General features: G+C 38.7%; 1 protein-coding gene across 1 annotated transcript in view; it reads left to right on the forward strand.

Moving 5' to 3' along the window:
* The window catches only part of LOC149822694 (protein FORGETTER 1-like), a 127,618-nt gene that overhangs the window by 85,204 nt on the left and 20,678 nt on the right, over positions 1–21,736 (forward strand). The window contains exons 21-26 of the mRNA XM_089979995.1: positions 11,670–11,765; positions 11,853–11,940; positions 12,032–12,152; positions 12,408–12,519; positions 12,611–12,731; positions 12,808–12,885. Of these exons, the coding sequence (XP_089836121.1) occupies positions 11,670–11,765; positions 11,853–11,940; positions 12,032–12,152; positions 12,408–12,519; positions 12,611–12,731; positions 12,808–12,885 (616 nt within the window). The remainder of the gene's footprint in view (positions 1–11,669; positions 11,766–11,852; positions 11,941–12,031; positions 12,153–12,407; positions 12,520–12,610; positions 12,732–12,807; positions 12,886–21,736) is intronic.

Consider the following 21,736-nt stretch of genomic DNA (forward strand, 5'->3'; position numbering starts at 1 on the left):
CCCCAACTAATCCTCGTAAAAATAGTGGATTTTTTTTAAACAATTGCGAAAACAAACCCAAGGATCCGAGGTCTCACAAATTTAATATACCAAACCACAAACAGATTCTGCATTGAGTCAACGAAGAATAAATCAAACTTTATTAATCAATAAATAATATCAAAATAAACAAAGACAGTAAAATCGTGTATGACATAAATGAGTCGCTCTGTTAGAGAACCCAAAACTAGTCACACAAGGCTCGTAGTCTCCAGCCAACAAGTCAGGACATCACTGAGTATCCGATCCAGTAAAACTGTTTTATGAAAACAAGAACCAAAGTTCTTTGTACAAATTCCTCTAAAAATTCAAACAGTAAGGAAGTAACATAAATCAAATTCATGCATAAATTTTAGAAGAATATCATAATAACAATTTACCATCTGTCACATAGGTGCGGATGCGGGTGCGACACTTTAAAAAAACTTGGGTGCGGGGTGCGGTAGGGTATATATGTAATTATATATATATATAATTTTTAACAATTAACAATAATAACACTAATTTTTAGCAGTTAACAACAGTAATACTAATTTTTAACAGTATTTTTTTTCGAGTCCAAATTTGAACATTTATGACCCTAGGTGCATTGACCGCACTTAGGGTTGGCTTGACTTGACCGTACCAGGTGTCACACTTACACCTATAATCGAGTCGCATCGCGTCAACACGGGTGTGACAATCTGTTGGCCGAATCAACTTACCATTCAAGCATTTAAATAAGTATCATACGAAATAGAATAAGCATAAATGCATAAACTAATGCTGGACAATAAATATGCATGATTCAATGCACATGCATGAATAACTTATTAAGTTATTTATCAGAGCTTCTTTTGCATGCATGTTCCTATTAAATGCACACAATTTTAGTTTTCATTTTTCCTTAAACGTGTAGATACTCAAAACGGGCACAAATTCCCGAAGTCCAAGTTAGGTTCCCAGTTGTAGCTTAACACATAATTTGTATTTTATTACTGGGTTTCACACTTGTTCTTTGATCAATATCAGGAATCAACACCATCCATCAGAACATTAGAAATCAACATATATTGCTGGGATATCAAGGAAATCCGCATCCACTAATGCCACTTTCTTAGTATAGTAATAACTACAATCGAGTCAACGACACCAACCCTAGGCAAAGTGGTTGGATCTCCCTAAAATTGTGGTTGTGAGGTGAACTATCATATCGGGTTCAGGGGCACAATCGCACAAGGAGTTTTAGTATCCTCACGGTTCCTCAAAACCACCATTCAAGATTTTCACACTGTGAAAGAGACATCAATGAAGAGATTAATTACACTGTTTGGTATCTTTTACCTTTTAAAACAGTTTCAAGTTCTTTACACAATTACTGTTTTACAAATCAACATGCAAAACCACTTTCAGGCCCTGACCCGCTACATTTTAACAGTGCAATTAATTTTGGTAAACTAATAATTTTCAGAAATAAATTTTGCAATGCATAAATAAAATCAACAATAAGTAGAGCAACACATGCTCTTGGCCTATACGGCCCGCAGTGGTTCATATATGACCACCAAAACATCTCAAAAGTGATTTATGCATCTTTCGTAAATTTTTATTGAACATGCAATATACTCATTGTTTCAAAACATGTTCACAATTCACATTCAACTACACAAAATGAATGCACATAAGGCCAAACGCATACGCATGCGAACAAATTCTTGCAAGATACATTATCACGATCAATTTCATGCATAATCATTGAAACATGCATATGATCATATTCATGTAAACATTAAAAATAAACTTCATATTTATGCGTATGATATGCACATTTGTAACATGGTATTCTAATGCATAAGCATACATAACCAATGAAATATGTAAACAAATACATAAGCCTACAACCAATATGAATGTGAGCCTGAACACAACAAACCTTTTAAGATTTAACATACATGGCACAATAGCAAATCTGATCATTTTGCAAACCTAGCAAATATGATCAGATTGTACATAAACACACATTGACAAATCTCATCAGATTGGTCAAACCACATATATCGGCAGTCTGAATCAGATTGCTCATGCACACACACATAGACAGTCTGATTAGATTGCACTTGCACACCCACTGCCAAATCTGATCAGATTGCACATGCACAAAACATTGGCAAATCTGATCAGAATTCACAAGCTCACACATTGTCAAATCCGATCAGATTGCATAAGCATAAAACATTGGCAAATCTAATCAAAATACACAGGCACACACATTGGCAGACTGATCAGATTGCACATGCATACACAGTACAAACCTAATCATAACATTGAAAAATAACATACAGGCAAATCTGATAACAATATAAAAAATAGCATATAACAAGTCTGACAACAACATCAAGAATAACATATAGACAGACCTGATAACAACATAAAGAAATAACATATTGGCAGGTGGAATCAGACTGCACACACACATGTAGGCAAGTCTGATCAGACTACACACACAACAAATCGACAGGTCTGATCAGATTGCACATGCTCACACACATCGGCAGCCTGATCAGATTACGCATGCAAAACACATCGGTAGTCTGATTAGATTGCATAAGTAAAACACATCACAGTCTGATCAGATTGCATATGCAAAACACGGTGGCAGATCTGATCTGCTCGCATACATCACACACAGTGCAAATCTAATCATATTGAACACATGCAACCCAATGACAGATTTGATTAGATTTTATACACACAACATAGTGACAGATCAGATTGCACACACGCAACCCAGTGGCTGATCTAATTAGATTTTATACACGCAACATAGTGGCAGATGTAATCAGATTACACACATGCCACATAGTGCAAATATGATCAGATTGCACCCACACAACATATTGCAAATATGATCAGATTACACACATACAACATAGTGACAAATATAAGCAGATTGCACACACGCCAAATAGTGCAGATCTGATCAGATTGCACTCACGCAACATATTGCAGATCTGATCAGATTGCATGCATACAACATAGTGGTAGATATGAACAGATTGCACACACGCCACACCGTGGTAGATCTGATCAGATTGCGCACACACAAAACAATAGGCAAGTATGATTAGACTGCACACACGCAACATCAATGCAAGTCTGATCAGACTACTCTCAAAAGCATATCGGCAGGTTTGATAAGCTTGCTCTCACAAAAAACACATCGGCAAGACTGATTAGACTGCTCAAATATCAAAATTGATAAATCAATAAATTTTCATAAAAGTCATCAAATAGCAATATATATTCAACATGCAAGGCTATAAAAAAAAATCGCCAGCATGCACCTCACACTATATGCATATTCAAAATCAACAAAAGTTGAATACATGCTTAAACAAGAAAAAATCGATGGCATGCTCATATCAAATCAAGAAAATCGACATCAAAACATAGATATTTTAGGATTTGACACACTAGGTAAATCAAAATCTCAACATATACATGAAATCACCATTTAATACATGTACACATATTTTTTAATCAGATTTTCCTTTTCCATCTAAACTTACACATAAAAATTAGTTTAAACGTATTTCTTTTCGTACGAACTTAGATAGAAACCCGTACCTTAATTGAAGCGTAGGAAAAAGACGGGAGGAAGATGATGGATGTATAGAAAACAAAATTTTTCTACTCTTTTTCTTCTTCCTTTCTCTTTTCTCTCTTTCCCTTTTTTTTCCCTCTCCTTTCTTTCTCTCTCCCTCTCATGATTTTGAGGCTCTCTCTCTCTTTCTCTCTCTCTCTCTAAGTCTCCCTTTTTCTCTAGAATCACAATTTCTAGAGAGAGGAGTCCAACCCCTTTTTATATACTATTATCCTCTTATTTTTATTATTATATTATTTATTTTAACTTAGATTTATCTAAAGGGTGACGTCCCCTCTAGAATACTCAATTAGGTCTATATTATCTATTTGATAAATTCAAAATTTATTTAATTATTATTAGTTATTAATATAATATTCTGGGAATATTCCAGAGGGTGTCGCCCCTCCTCTGGAAGTCTTCCTAGAGTAGAGTTCTATTCCAGGTAGAACTCTACCTACAAAATTTAAATTTTAAATTGATTTTAAAATTTTAAATTGGCCACATATGGATTTTGGATCCAGATTCAGATCTAAGATCCAAATCTATATCCAAAATTCATATGGATCCTATCTGGACCAGATCCTAGGTAATATGGGTCCTAGACTGGGTCCAGATCCATATTAACTTGGATAAAAAAGAGCGAATCCAGTTCGATCGAATCCAGAAAATGTCAAAAATAAAGGCAGTTCATTTTTGAAAAACACGATTTTTGGGCCAACCGTAACCCGATTTTAGAAAAACAAGATACCAACGTGCTAGAATTTAACCTGAATTTTGTTTAATTTTTTTTTTTGAATTTAAAGGTTATAAATGAAAAGTTTCTCATATATTAATTGGCTCATCTAGGTCTTGTTGGTGGGCTCTGGGTCATGCCCAGACCCAGCTAACGTCACCTATATTTAAATATAGTTTTCATGATTTTTCTTAATTTAATTAAATATTAAATTAAAAATTTATTTTTTTCAAAATTAAAATTCATGGAAAAATAAGCGATATTACAATGTTATCTCACTAACTTGCACCCATATGTTTATTGTATTATTTCTTAGGCCATGTTTCTCTAGTGTATTCTTCCAAACTTCTAGCTTTTGTATATGTCATCTGTAAACAACATACATTTCATAAGTGATATTATTATCTTTTGTTCAGCCATTATAACACAAGTCTTGAAGGACTTGGATGATTCTAAAATCATTTGCAACTGTTTGGGATTTATCCATCAATGAAGAAAATTGTGGCATGTCATTTTCATGCTGGTGATATGGTGAAGGCTGCTGAATAAACCTATTTTTTTAGTTGTGGGAAAGGTGGTATGTCCGTTGAATACTTGGGAATGTCTTTACAAAGGCTTGTTCTAGAGATTTCATGTGGGTAAAGGTAGAAGACCAAATGGCAACTAGATTATAATCTTGGATTGTGTTATCGTTTGATAGCTGCAAGAGTTATATTGATCAAACATGTTTCTAACTGTCCAGAAGGGCTCCACACACTTGGCTAGGTGTGTAACGCCCCAAAATTTTAACTTGTGATTTTGAAAACATTGATGAAAAACCTTTCATATTTTAGGATTTTGATTTTTAAAGTCGTCAGCCGAAGCAATTTATAAAGAAAAACAAGTTGACAAATTCTTGGCACGTTAGCTTTAAAATCATCATCATCAATAAAACAACTATTTAAGGGAAGTGAGAAACAAAACCATAGATTATTAATAGAATTTGCGGTTTATTACAAAAAAATAAGCATTTCTCCCACAATCCAAAAATCTAAAGAAAACTCAAAACACAGAGCCAAGACGCCAGCAAAAAGAAAGAAATCTCGAGCCAAGTTGCATTGCGCTATCGGCCGTCTGTAAGGTCCTACTCGTCACCTGCTTATGAAATGGGTCAGTTTCATAACAAACGGGTAGATGCACGAATAATCAATAAAGAATAAATAAAGTAGGACATTCATAGGATAAGCAATTTATTTTATTAAAAGCAGTAATTAAAATTCGTAATTGAAATGCGAGAAAGTAAATCTATATGCAAAGAACTACTGTACTGAAAGAGATATTCATCACAATATATAAACAACATCGTAAGCAGTATGAATCTCATTAGTCTACAACTGTTGTGAACAAGATATTCTTTAAGTTCTAATATTAATTGGCATGTGGGTACACATAGACGCGAAACGTAGAAACAACCGAGACCAATCCAGGAGTTTATTATGTCAAGTGTTTTTCATTAACCTAGATGGCTGACTGAGTTCGCTCCTAAGGGGACAGTTAGTGACCAAGAGAGTAAATCCCCAAAGGCATTCGTGGCCCATGGATACATTCAATTGCTGCAAAAGTACTTGGGAGCTACCACCTAGGATAATTTATGGTAGTCCCATTTTCCCTAATTTCGATGACTGGAGAAGCCGAGTTTTTTGCCCGTGAGGTGGTTGTTAATAACCTGTCCATCGGAGTTTTGTACCATCCATCATCTCCCTTGATGATCCGTGAGAGTCGAATGAACACGCCGGGGTTTTTTTAACCATCGCCCCATTCTACATGCTCTGGTCTGCTAGACTCACTCGAGCATATTGCCTGTGAAGGCGAGTTATCACCATTTATGTGATCTCATCATTGTGCTATATGCATACATCAAGGTTGCTAGTACCTCTTCATCCAAACATCGTAACACCAACGTGACATACTTGTCTAAAGGTACGACTATGATGAGAGGGTAACAATTAATATGTTGCAATTTATTTGGTTCCAATTTGATATGCATTGCTTTTTTGAGCATTTGGTCTATGGAGGCGAACATCATTATCTTTATTTATTTCAACAGAGTGCTCATTGCATAGTTCGAGGTGCTCAACGACCTCTCATACTTCTCATTGTAGTGTACGTACCATACCTGTCTAAAGGTCCAACTACGATGGTAGATCATCAGTTTCTTGAAGGATAACCCAATAGGGCCAACACTGTGTTCCGTAGGATGTAGTATAAGTGATCTCAGTTAGCAAGCTTAGTTTCTACGAAACAAGAACACAAGTCTCAGGATCATCATGGATTCGAGTATCTCTCCCGAGTAACCGACTCGGGGTGCAAATAGTTGCATCTATCAACTCACAGAGAGAACACTATCTTTAAAAGTAGGCTTTCGTGCTCGAGAAGTTAAGCCTTGCACAAATAAGGCCCTCTTTTTGACATCACAGTGCCTGTACTCAATTTCGCACCTCTTTTAGAAGGTGTAAAATATTGTACGCGCACCTGCATGCCTGCAAGGCTTGTCTGAGGGCGGCAAAAGAACAAACATGTACTGGCAAAACTAAGCACCTACGGCACGACGACAATAGAAAATAAGTTCAGGAAAGCAGTAATAGGAATTCACTATAGAACAAGCCTATGCATGTAGAATACAGGAAAACATGTAAATTTTAGAAGCATAAGGAACAAGCAAGTACAAGACAAGCAGTAACAAGTCATATTTATCTACATGTACGCATGCATGTAATATCAATTATTCTATCTCAGAATTATACTACTTTATTTGATTCATCCAAAGTCCTCGTGCAACTTTCCCCTACCTCAGGAGGTTGTGTCGCTGCGAGTGCCTACGAGTATAGGTGATGTAGGACTCGGGCCACGGGCCATAAGTGGGATCCATTGTGTGAGCTGAAAACAAATAAACATAATTATTAAAATATAGGAAGCGTTGGGGTCGAAAGCGGTAAAGGGGGCAGTGGTAGGGCCTGCCCTGTCGGCAGAGAGCATGAGCGGCAGGGGCCGAGGCCCTTGTCGTATGGAATCTGCCGAGTGGCAGGGGCCAAGGCCCCTGCCTGTCGAAAAATATCGAACGACAGGGGCTCAAAGGTCCTTGCCTGACAATCATAGTAAACGGCAGGGGCCGAGACCCCTATCTAACAACGTGGCGAATGGTAGGGTCGAGGCCCCTGCTTGGCCAAACACAATAGACGACAGGGACCGCGACCCCTGCTTGGCAAGAACAACGAATGGCAGGGGCCGAGGCCATTGCCTGACAAAAATAGCCGAACGGCAAGGGCCAAGGCCTCTGCCTGACGAAAACATCAAATGGCAGGGGCCGAGGCCCCTACCTGACAAACCTCAAATGGCAGGGGCCGAGTTCCCTGCCTGACAAACCTTTCGAACGGTAGGGGTCGAGGCCCCTGCCTGACGGAACTAAACGAATGGCAGGGCCCAAGGCCCCTGCCTGACAGAACTGAATGAACAGCAGGGGCCGACCCCTGCTTGACAAATATCTTGATCGGCAAGGATCGAGGCCCCTGCCTGCCAATATAGCGAATGGTAGGGGTCGAGGCCCTTACCTGACAAACTACGAATGGCAAGGGCAAAGGCCCCTGCTTGATGGACATATTGAATCAGCCCCTGCTTGACAAAAACAACGAAGAAGAGAGAGGCAGGGCCACCGGCCTCCTGTCGGCTCTCCGGCAACCCTAAAGAGAGAGAGGGAGGCAGGGCAAAGGCTCAAGTCGCAGGGGCGAAGCTTCTGCCAGCCAGAGGCAGGGCAAGGCCATGCCCTCTGTTAATCCAAACGGCAGGGGTCCAGGCCCCTACTGAACGGGGGAAATCGAAGAAGAAGACGAAGAGAAGAGAGGGGGAGGGCGCGGCAGGGGGTCGTTGGCCCTCCGGCAAACAGAAAAAAAGAAGAAGAAGAGGAAGAAAAAACATACTTGGAAGATGGGGGGGGGGGTCGGTCGTCGCCGCACGCAGGGAGCGAATGAGAGAGAGAAGGAGGAGGAGGCTGTGAGGTGAGGGCCTCCCCTCCCCTCCTCTCGTGTGTTTTTAAAACACGGGGGGTGGGGGTGGGGGTGGGGGTGGGTGCAAAACAGGAAACTGCTCGACGAGAGAGGAAGGGGGGCGTGCGACGCAAGGGGGAAGAGGGTTTAAACGAAATCCTCGCCCCCTGCATTTTAACGGTCCATTTTTTTTTGTGTGTGGGTTTTACAAGGTGGTTCAGGCAAGGACAAAGTTAATGAAAACTATCTTTGATGTGCATGAGGGAGTCTTCATGGAGTTTTACATTGCGGACATCAGAATAGGGCCGTGGTCAATGTGGCACCTCTTTCCCTATCACGGGATATCCAAACCAAAGTGGTGGCTTGTTCATGTCATATAAAAAAAAGAACACGTTCTAGCCAGCATTCCATAAAATTTGCTATCAATGTTTAAATGCCTAAGAAGACCAATAGGCAACTCAATAGGATAATGAGGTCTTTTCTTTGGGGAATTCAACACTTTGGCAGCAATCTGCTCAGTTGGAAGTTGGCAACATCTTTGAGTGACATGAGGGGGGTTGGATATTCGAAGATTGAAATATTTCAATTTAGCCCTTACTGGCAAATGATGGTGGTCAATATGCATCGCGGACAAGCCATGAGTATAGCTTATCAAGAAAAACTGAGGCACATAGCCGTCCATGACAATGGATGATTAATAGCAGTAAAAGAAGAGGCTCAGGAGTCTGGAAAGATTAGAGGTCGATCGGGGAAAGAACATGAGACGAATCTTTTGTCACTCCCTATTACATTCCTAAATCATTCATTCTCCCGTTCTGCTGCCAGCTAGGCTTGGAAAAAAATTAGTCACAGGGGAGAGAAACCGAGAAAGCCATAGGTCCAATCCATGGATTAGGATTTAATAGCGACTCAACCCTTTTCATCGGATGCAATGAAATCATAACGCCTAGATATGACCAATCAAATGACCCTACTATAACATTATCAACCACCTAGCTTCTAGGTGTTTAGGCAGATAGAAAGCAGTTTCCTCACTAATGAGTGTTGTCCAATTAGTTAGATTCTGGTGCCAGTTATTAGGATAGATTGGAGAGTTGCTTTTGGGTGGGTAGTAGATCTGGAAAGCATTCGTCGTGGTGGAAAGAAAGAGACCACTACTTTGCCTCTTTGTTTGACAGTTGGCACAACCACTGTGGTCCCTGACCAGGACCAGGAACTAGTTCAAATTTGGTTCTCGACATGGTTGCTTTTCACAATAGGCATCTTGCTAGGGCCATGGTGGGCTCATCAGGAATTAGATCCAGGTGGCTGGTCATTTTGTGATCTCATAGAACATGCTTGTTCTATGCCTTGGGTATTAGCCACAACTCGTGTTCATTCAATCATTTTACTCCTTGGTTTTGAAAGTTTTTTCAAGGCCCACTTCAAAGCAAGTTTTTTCAGGGCTTTTCAAGCTGACATAGCCGGATTTGCAAGCTCATTTGTAGGGTGCATACGAGCCGGGTTCGAGCCGAGCATGGGCTGTCTCGGCTTGGCTCGAGATTAAAAACTGGTTGTTCAAGCTCGGCTCAAGCAGAACCAAGAACAGCTCGGGTGAGCTGAACACCTTTAATTTAAAAATCTTTTTAAAATGGCTCGAGCCGATCTGAGTGCGCCAAGCTAAGCACTCGGCTCAACTCGAGCTGAGCACCTATAATTTAAAAACCGTTATAAAATTTTTGTAAAAGCCTTCTTTAAAAGAGAGGGAAACAATGGGATTTGAACCCATGCCACTTCCAAAGATGACCAATGACTTATCCATTAAGACCTCTCTTTGTGACAACATTATGAAAAAAATACATATATAAAATCTATTTTTTTTATATAACTATGTGAGCCGAGCTTAATCGGGCTTACCGAGCTGGACTGCCTGTTCAAGCTCGGCTCATTTATGTGTACCAAGCCTGAACCCTTGTTTAAGCTCAGCTCATTTATTTTTTCAAACGTGTTCGAACCAAGCTTAAACGGGTCGAGCCCAAGCTAGCTCGGCTCCTTGTGCATCCGTACTCATTTGCACCCACCTTCTTTTGCATTAATTTGGAAATGGTGGATCATGTTGGCTTGGTGGAATATTTAGATCCAAAGGAGTAATAAGATTTTGAAATTCAATTTATTATCCCCCTCTGTTCTTATCTATAGTCACACTCAATTGAGTTACTTCTTTGTGCCTTGACAAGATGGCCCAATCTTGACCTTTCATGGATTTTCCCTGTCAAAAAGTGTAAACTCTGCCTTTTTTGATGCAATCTGGTGACACCTTGTCACCCTGTCATTCAGTTCAATACAATTTCTCCTTTCCCAAGGAGAAAATCAAGGAACATCTTGGACATAAGATGTTACTTCATCTATGACTAATGCAAATAAGTATGGGCTTAAAGCGTATCCTTAGTGTGACCTTTTTTTCCCTGAATGAAGAAAAACTCATTTTTTGATGTACAACACAACTTAAGTTAGAAGCATATCTGTCTTTCCACGTGTAGTCCTACCAGTCATTATAATCCTATCATACATATATTAAATTATTTGATATACTTATATGGGATATCGTTCTTCTTCAATATCGATCATATTAGTTTCCTTAGAACTCTATGCTTTTCCTAAATCAATGAAGGGCGTATTTGATCTTCTCTTCTAGTCTAAACTTTTTTGTGAATTGTCTTAACAAATAAATGGTTATTATAGTTGATTTTCCTGGCATGAAAGCAAAGTCGTTTATCAATATATGTGTTTCTCTTCTTAGATGTATTATTATTTTCTTCAAAAGTCATAGCACGCACGACTCATAAGTTTCATGTCACTCCAGTTAGAGCAATTATGAATCACCCTTGTTCTTGTATACAGTTTTTTCTTTAGATAAAATACTGTTAAATGATTTTGCTAACCATTTTATTCATATTTTACCCATGAAAATCCAATAGATAGACTTCCATATTGTATATTTATTCCTTTTCCATATCTGGTGCCCTCCATAAGAGTGTTCTTAGTTGCCTTTTAGGGAAGATCAGAAGGTTTTGTTTTTATCTAGAATATTATTGTAGTTTAACACTTTCTGAGTTGATAAATTACCATTTTATTTTGACTTATAATATTGGCTGTTGTATCTGTATCCTGGGTGTGATATTTACCATGCTTGGTTTGATGTCTTCTTGTTATTCCTAGTGCTTGGCAACTGAGCCTGCATAGATAGTTTAACTCCCAAGCATGTGTATTGTAGGCTTCTTTTCACAAACCTTGGTGGTGAGCGGCGCTTTGCATCTATTGTTGCAAAAAGACTTGAGACACTTGGGGCCTTGACGCAAGGAGATCGCAGGTCTACTGTGGATCCTTTTCTATTGCTTTGTGGAATAAATTTTCTTGTTACTCTGAAACTTGACCAACCGACTTCCATTTAATTCAGGGCAGGGCCATCATTGAGTGCATATAATTATGATAGTAATTATGGGAAGAAGGCCCTTAGTATGTTATACAAAGCAATAATGGAACAGGTTCATGTTTCTTTTGTCTATGTCACTATTGATTTCTTGTTAATTGTTTGATTGTTTATTTTGTTCCAAAATTGACTGGCCTTTGTTATAGAGTGATCTGCCAGTGATGCCTCCATGCTGTTCTAAGGAAAAGCCAGACACCATCCATGAGTACCTTACTAAGGCGAAAGCTGCTCTTGTATCAGTGGGCATCATCAGAGACTCTGTTCTTGGTACATGGAGTTATGTTTGTGAAATGTGTTGGAAACAAAATATTAAATTGGTTCTCTCAAGTACAAAGTGGATAGATCTTGTCTTTGAAACTGGGGATGCACACACACACACACACACACATATTGATCTGCACATGGGTGAAGATTGTAATTCTTTAATGTGTGATTTTCTGTGCTGTTTCTTGTTTTTTGCATGGTATTCTTTAAGTCCCTACTTTCATGTTCTAAAAGTGCCATTTTCAATACCTCGTGTAGGTAGTGGTAAGGATAATGGCAAAATTTCTGGTCGTATAGTGGAATCTGATATGAATGATGTGGGACGTTTCCTTAATCGACTCCTAGGACTGCCTCCTGACATTCAGAATAGGTTGTAAATTGACTATCAGATAACATCTGCCATAACAGCATTTCTTGTTTGGCTTGTAACAGTTTTATTTATCTATTTTTTGCAATTGTAGGCTCTTTGAGTTTTTCATTTCTATCCTCGACCTTCTGGTTCGTGATGCTCGCAAAGAAGGTCAATTTGACTCAGGGATTGTTGATGTTAAAGGGCACATTGAACTAAAGGAGCCTCCAAAGGTTACATTCAAATCTGGAAGTCCTGCTCTGGTCCTCTTGTTAATCCTTGTCTGAACATTTCTTGTCTCTTTTTCAGATTGTTTATGTTGATTCCACGTCTGGTGCTTCAACAGTGCTCTTTACCTTTACCATTGATCGTGGAATTACTTGGGAGGTAAGCCAGACTTCCTTATCTATTTTTTTATGTGCTTGGAACTCTACTTGCTTGTGTTTTCCTGCACAGATTGCATGATGACATTCTTTGGGTTGTGTGCCTGAAGGAATGCTTCCATAGAAAGTGGTTGCACTGCTTGATATTTTAAAGAGGGGGATTCATTGGGTTATGGACTATAAAAGACTACATCTGAAAGTTTTAAAGTCATTGTGTGATCTTAAAAATTTTGGAAAACTCTACGAATTTAAAAGGAAAATATAAACAATAATAAAAGAGAAAATAATAGGTTTTAGTCAAAATTCTTTTTTTCCAGAAATGTAATAAGTAGTGAAAATATTTTATAAAAGAAGGTGAACAATTGAAAGATCATATTTAAGATATATAAAAAAGAAAAGACTAAAAGTAAAGTAATATCTTCTAAAAAATTAAAAAAGAAAAGAGCTTACCATTTTTCAACTTCGATCATACACAAATGAAGCAAAGAACGAGGATTTTTTTTACCTTATCTCACTTTCTTGAGTGAAAATTGGGTGAAAATGCACTCTTACGCTAGAAAACCATAAGTCTCTTCCTTGTGCAAGAATCGGACCCCAAAATGCTTGCAAGTCTCCTATGGGTGCGTGAGCTTCCCTTTAATGACCTCTACACAAATTGGCCTTTATACAAATAAAGAAATTGGCCCTAGGATGGTCCTTAATGTAAGAATGTGGGAGTCTTTAAATATCACCAACAAAGTCCACAAAAATGATTAATCGCCAAGAAGGAACCCACTATGGAGTTCACTTCACAAAACCCACAAGGGAGCACACTCACAAGATCCACACAAGGGTACTCGAGAGCATAAAAAATATTTACTGAAAGCATGCAAGAAACATACATAAAATGAGGGGTTTCAACCCCTTTTATATACAAGAGCTAAGGCTCATAGAGCCGTTGGAGCTAGTCCAATGGCTAGTCAGCCCACAATAAACTCTATGTTGACTAGTCAAAACAGAAAATAAAAAATAAAAATACGAAAGCAAATATATTATAAAATATAAATATATATAATATATACATATATTATATATTATATAACACATATATATACATATATCATATACATACATTATATATATTTGTATATACATTTTAACACTCCCCCTCAAACTTACGATAGGATAATCGAAAGTTTGCATAAGAGAAAGTGAAATCTTGGAGCGGCGAGAGGTTTGGTGAAGAAATCTACTAACTGGTACTCTGATGTAAATTTGGGCAGATCGATAATGTCATTTAAATACTCCTTTCGTGCACGGTGACAATCCATCTCGATATGTTTAGTGCACTCATGAAAGGTTCAGTTGCTAGCAATGTAGATGTAACTTTTGTTGTCACAACACATTCGTGAAGCTCTTGATACTTGAACTTTCATATCAGCCAACAATCTTCTAATCCAAACTACTTCCATTGTTGTTGTAGTCATGGCTCGATATTAAGCTTCAGTTGAAGAAAGAGATACCTTCTGCTGCTTTTGTACTGTCTATAAAATCAAACATTCACCTAAAAAGACACAAAAATCCATAGTTTAGTGTTTGTTATTAGGATCACCTCCCCATATGAGCAATTAAATTCAAAGTAGATGAAGCAGATAAGAAGATGCCTTGATAAATAAAAAACTTAATATATCTAATAATACGCAAAACAACTTCCATGTAAACAGAAGTAGGAGCATGTTGAAATTGACTAGTTGTGTGTACAACATTTGCTATATCAGGTCTAATAATTGAAAGGTAAGAAAGCGTTCCGATAAGCTAGATTTTGGATGTTAAAAGGCAAGTTGTTCATGGTTCAAGATCATGCACAACTTGGGGGAGGGTGAAAAGAAGTGTTTTCCCTTGTTACGGGTCATGGATCTGGAGATCCAGACCCGTGATATTAATTTCTCATTAATGGCATTGTGTAATTTACTTTATTATAATGAGGGTACTTTAGTACCCTAATCTTTGTAATAGCATGTTAATATAAATGGGTTTACACAGCAGCCGACCCTAAGGTAATAGGGTATCAGTTTTTCTCCAGCTTCTCTCTCCCTTTCTCTCTCTCTCTCAGTTTCTCAGCTCTCACGCGTGGAACGACCTGAATATTGAAAACCTAACATGGTATCAGAGCCATGCTTCAGCTGAAACTGGAATCGATCTCAAAGGTACGTCTGAAAGATCGGTATATTCTCTCTCAGATGAAACTTGTTGCTGACATTTGTTCCAAGTCTGGTATCTCTGATGATAAGAAGTCATAAACCCCTGAAATTATCACTGCAAAGTTAAGGTTGGAAGATGGAACACTCCTCGAGGATCCTACTCTCTACCACCAACTTGTTGGGTCTCTGACCTACTTATTCATCACTTGGCCAGATATAGCTCATGCAATCCACTCAGTTAGTCAGTTTCAACATGCACCTACAACTGTGCACATGAGTGCAGTCTTAAGGATTGTCAGATACATCAAAAACACCATAACTAAGGGAGTTTTTCTTTCTTCTTCTTCATCACTCGATTTAATTGCTTATACTGATGCTGATTGAGGAGGAAATCTCAATGATAAAGTCTCAACTATTGGTTTTTGTGTTTTCTTAGGTGACTATGATTTCTTAGAGATGCAAGAAGCAACACAAAGTATCATTGTCCTCAACAGAAGCAGAATATCGTGCTATGACCGCTAGAACTATGGAGCTTGTGTAGCTAAGAAGTCTCCTCAGTGATATGGGCATAGTCATCTCTACTCTTTCAAAGATGTGTTGTGACAACAAAAGCGCAATCTATATCGCAAGCAATCACACCTTCCATGAGCGTACTAAACACATCGAGATGGACTGCCACTACGTTCGTGATGAATACCTAAGAGGAACCATAGCACTGCCTTACGTTACTTCCGAGTACCAGTTGGCGGACTTCTTCACTAAAGCCCTTGCAGCTCCTCGTTTTATGTTCCTTCTTAGTAAGCTTTCGGTTATATCTCCGTAAAGCTTGAGGGAGGGTGTTAAAATACATGTAATCAATATATATATATATATATGTATATATATATATGTATATATATATATATATATTCAATCATACCCGATAGGGGTATTTTAGTCATTTCACATGTACCCAATAGGGGTACTTGTTTATCTCCTCTTTTTATTTTTTGCATTTATTTTTTTTTCTTTTTTATTTTCTTCCTTTTTACCCACTTAAGGGGGGCCCACCATTGAGTCGTTGGGGCCCCCAACGGTCACATTTGTGACCATTGGGGGCTCCCAACGACTCCATGGGAGCCCCCTTTGTGGCTCTTCTTTTGAGGCCATTTGGCCTCCCCCTTTTCTCTTTTTATTTGTATAAATAGGGGTGAACCCCTTTGTATATTTTCATTCTTGAGAGCTCCCTCTCTTTTAATAAAGAGGCATTTATATTTTGTGTTGTGTTGTCCCTTTGTGGACTTGGCTATTATCTCTTTTGTTTGTCCGTTGGTGGACATTGTAAGTGCTTATAGCACTATTTGTATTTCCACATATCTCATTACAACAACGACACCAGAAGTTGATGGAGTAACCTTTAGGAATTGTTGAAAAGCCTCCGCTAGTTGAGCGATAGACAAGTCTTTGAGGTCACCTTCTCTTTTGCTTGTATCCTCTTGTTTGAGAGTATCTTCACTCACTGAGGTCTCCTTTGTTTTGAGCTTCCAACATTCCGGTTTTATGTGTGAAAGTTTATTACAATGATAGCAAACAATTTTTCTTCCACCTACATTAAATTTTTTCTCAAACTGAGGGGGTCTATATGTCCTCACATGATTTTCGGGTCTTGACATGACAAGGACCTCTTCACTTGAATTTTTCATGCCGAGTCTTGTCTCTTCATGACAAACTTCGGCGAATGCCTCACTCATACGGGGCGAGATGGTTCTACGAAGAAGTGATGATCTGACTTGCTCGAATTCCAGTCTAAGCTCGTACAAGAAAGAGAAAATTTTGTCTCAACTTACTTTTGTTTCATTTCTATTGCTGGGCCTTCCCATTTTTGGTTCACGCATAGCCAATTCATCCCATAACAGAGACAAGAGACCATATTAGTCTCTTGAACTTTTATCTCTTTGCTTCGTAGTTCATACCTTTTCTTGGAGACAGTAAAGACAAGCCATATCCTTTTAAATGAACATCCTCTTGAGAAAAGCCCATGCATCACATGCTTTCTTGAACTTGATGATGTTGGTGGCGATCTTGAACTCCATGGTGTTCATGAACTATGTGAGTATTGAACATTGGTCGCTTTCCAATCTTTCATCTTGTCTTGATATTCTTTCAAAGCTTTTTCCCTTTCTTCGGAGAAGGCTTTCACTTGATCTCCTTTTCGTGTGAACTTTAATTGGAGCTCGGCAGTAGTTTCACTGACGTATCCTCATAGTTTCTTCCCTTTGATGTGATTTTCCATAACGGTCACCCACATCAAATAGTTAGACTCATTAAGTTTGAAGGAGATAACAAAAGATTCCCTTTTGGCCATGATCACGATCTATGTAGGAAGGATGACTTGAGTATGATGACCACTGACAAGAGAGCTCAAACAATACAATATTCAAGTTACAGGAGCCCTAGGCTCTGATACCATGAAATGAAATGACAAAAATACAAAAACACAAGTACAATAGGCAATATGCCAAGAACACAAGCCAATACAGGGTAATACACAAGCCAATATAGGCAATACAAAAGCCACTTAAGGGCAATACAAGGCACTAAGGCACAAAGGAGAGAACAACAATCATAAAAAAAATATGTTTTCATTCATAAGAGACCTCACAAGGAGTGAGTTTACAAAGGGGATTCATCCCCTATTTATACAATATACATTGTCTGCTTCTAGCCATTGGGAGTGCCCAAGGGCTAGTTCAACAACCACAAACAAACAAACAAAAAAGGTAAAAATAAAAAAAACAGAAATAAAAATATAATATTATATACATCATTATTATATATGTAATATATATATATATAGAGAGAGAGAGAGATTTTTTGCATATATTTTAACAACACACCCCTACAATACTGTCATATGGATACTTCATTTGACACCCGTTCTGTTTCTCTTTATACACTTGTGATACTGAAAACTTTATAAAAATGACTGAATCCTTGTATCTGCAACCGTATCCATGTGACTGTAATGAAGTATGCGGAAGAATTCAAGAATGCCAAAGCATTCACAATGTCCAACACGGACAAATGAAGCAAGCACAATAGAGAAAATCCACCAAGGGATATACGAAGGGCCTTATAATAAGGCTACACACATAAAAGAATATTTCTTTTATTGAAGAGGAGCTCTCTAAGAGCCATAGAACATACAAGGGGGGTTCCCCCTATTTATAAGAAAAGGAGACCAAAGGGGCTCCCAATAGAGTCGTTGGGGGCCCCAACGACTCCATTGTGGGGCCCCTTTTGGTATCCCAAAAGGCGATTTTAGAAAATAAAAAACAAAAAATAAAAAACAGAAAAAAGAAAGAAATAAAACAAGTATCCCTATTGGGTACTTGTGAAAAGACCATAATACCCCTATCGGGTATTATGGTGAATACATCTATATTTATATATATAGATGTATTATTACATTCTTAACAGTGACATAGCCCTACTTATGTACATGTGTGTGTTTACATGCATGCACATGCACATATGAGGAAGCAGCCATCCGTGTATGCTAACACTTCACTACAAATTTATACCCTATAAAGTTTAAAATGACAATAATTGACTTCATATAATTTGCAAAAATGCCCATGGTTGGTGAAAATTAATGGATCAAACTGCCATGCAATGATGAAGTTTGTTAGGAATATAAATGCGTGGGCCATGTTTACATCCATGAATGGTCATGGACCTACTTATGTCACATATAGGGATGGCCATTAGGCCAGTTCGGGCTGGCCTGATCCAAACCCTATTAGGCCCCGACATACCCAACACAGATGTCATCCTGCCAACAGTCCCACCCGGTAATTGTTGGGTCGGACTTGGCTACCAATGGCTTGTTTGATGCCCACTGAATAATATATTACAGGTCGGGTTGGAGCAAGAGAACCCAAGAGCCCCAAAAGATCTAACATTGTTTTGCAAAAACCTTTATTTATAGCTTTAGCAAAAGGTCTTCCCTCTCTTCCCTGATCAATATGTGATCTATGTCACATAGGTGTGGGTGCGGGTGCGGATGCGGCACTTTAAAAAAACTTGGGTGCGGGGAGGGTATCTATATATATAATTTTTAACAGTTTTCAGTTAACACTACGTGTATGTGTGTGCATTTATGTATTTATATATATAATATAGATGAAACTGAACTTGGTTAGGGTTAACTCAATCTACTTTTGGATAGAAATGGACTTCAGTGTGGTGGACTTAACCTGACACAAAAGAAGCCATGTCCAAGTGTCACACCCGCATGGGTGCGGGTGCGATGCGGGTGAGGTGCCCTGTTAGAAGAGTCTGTGTTACATAGTGTGCGACTAATCCCAGCCAACGTACCTTTTTAATGCTATGCCTAAAAAGTAAAAAAAGCATGTGAATGCTCCTTTTTTGAGAAAGAGAGAGAAGATACATTAGGTGCGGATGCGGCACTTTAAAAAAACTTGGGTGCGGGGAGGGTATCTATATATATATAATTTTTAACAGTTTTCAGTTAACACTACGTGTATGTGTGTGCATTTATGTATTTATATATATAATATAGATGAAACTGAACTTGGTTAGGGTTAACTCAATCTACTTTTGGATAGAAATGGACTTCAGCGTGGTGGACTTAACCTGACACAAAAGAAGCCGTGTCCAAGTGTCACACCCGCATGGGTGCGGGTGCGATGCGGGTGCGATGCGGGTGAGGTGCCCTGTTAGAAGAGTCTGTGTTACATAGTGTGCGACTAATCCCAGCCAACGTACCTTTTTAATGCTATGCCTAAAAAGTAAAAAAAGCATGTGAATGCTCCTTTTTTGAGAAAGAGAGAGAAGATACATTTATATGAAAGAGAGACATTAATAGCAATTTTTTTAAAGGCAACTTTACATTTTTTTATGCAATCCATGCATGATGTGAAAGTGTAGCTCATGGGAAAATAGTCCCATATTGATGGGTTGAAGGGAGTGGAGAGCTCTCCATTGACTATAAAAAAGCGCATTCCACTACCAAAGAGCACATTCTACAGGGTTGGGTTGTGGATCTAATTAAACATGACTGATGGTGGTTATATTTGTAAAATATAAAATGTAAATCTATAAATTTTAATTAAAAAATATTAAATATAACTGGGTATAAGTGTGAGAAAGAACGCTCGTTATTCCCTGCATAGACCTGTCATCGGCAGAGAGAGGAGAGAGAGAGAGAGAGGGAGAAAGAGAGAGAGAGAGAGATCAAGAGAAAAGGGGGTCAGTTGATCGTGACTGCCCTCTCATTCTATTAATACAATTAGTGTATAAACTAGGGTACGAAAATACCCTTTAAAAGAGAGTTAATATACATTCTACACTTATTGGGTCTGGACCCGATCCATTATATAAATGGATCGGGTCAGACATATACAAATGATGTCTTCTTTTCAGCCTCCCTCAAGTTGTGCATGGTGTTGGACCATGAACAACTTGTTCTTCAGAAACCAAAATCTATCCTTTGTCAAGCCTTTAGTGAGGATGTCAGCAACCTGTTCTTCAGTTGGCACATACATAGGCTCAATCTCCTTGTCTTCAACCTTTTTCCTAATAAAATGTTGATCTATTTCAATGTGCTTTGCTCGACTATGGTGGATGGGATTGAATGACATGTTGATGGCACTTTGATTGTCACACAACAACAGTGACCGAGCAAACGGTTCTCTCATTTCTGTAAGGAGATGTCTAATCCATGTGCCCTCGGCCGTGGCAGTGGCCATCGATCTGTATTCAGCCTCGGTGCTTGATCTAGCAACAACCTTTTGTTTTCTACTGCTCCAGGATACCAAGTTTGGCCCAATGAAGCTGCAATAACCGGATACTGATCGTCGTTCGTCTGGATCACCTGCCCAATCAGCATCAGCATAAGTGACGATCTCATGGCCCTCATGGCCCCGCCCCCGCCTGGATCTAATTCTCTTTTCTTGTATACCAACCCATCACCAACTGTACCCTTCAGGTAGCGAAGTATACGTTTGACTGCCTCTATATGTGACATACGAGGTTCATGCATAAACTGGGATACTTGATTAACCGAATATACTATGTCAGGTCTAGTAAAGGTCAGGTATTGCAACATGCCAACTAAGCTGCGATACTTAGTGGGATCTCCATATACATCCCCTTCCTGTGACCTCAATTTCTGATGAATGACACTTGGAGTGGTTAACGGCTTACAATCTGTCATGCCTGCTCTGCCGAGAATGTCCAACGTATATTTGTGTTGAGTAAGGGTAAGGGTATCATTTCTGTTATCAACTTCTACCCCAAGAAAATATCGCAGCTCTCCCAAATCTTTCATCTTAAATCTCTGATTTAATAACTTCTTCACCTGCTCAATGTGACTTTTACAGTTCCCTGTGATGATGATGTCATCAACATATATCAACAGAAGAGTAGTGACTCCTTGTTCATTGTGAATAAATAATGAGTGATCCAAAAGAGACCGAGAGAAGCCATGCCGTTGTATTTCTAGAGAAAAACTGTCGAACCAGGAACGAGAAGCTTGTTTCAAACCATAGAGTGCTCTCTTTAATTTGCATACATATTTTTTGGTGTCTCGTTCTGCATATCCAGTGGGTTGTTCCATGTCGACCTCTTCTTTTAAATCCCCGTGCAGAAAGGCATTTTTTACATCCAGCT

This window comes from Nuphar pumila, chromosome 11 (genome assembly GCF_984573655.1).
Source record: "Nuphar pumila chromosome 11, dmNupPumi1.hap1.1, whole genome shotgun sequence".
Taxonomy (NCBI): Eukaryota; Viridiplantae; Streptophyta; class Magnoliopsida; order Nymphaeales; family Nymphaeaceae; genus Nuphar; species Nuphar pumila.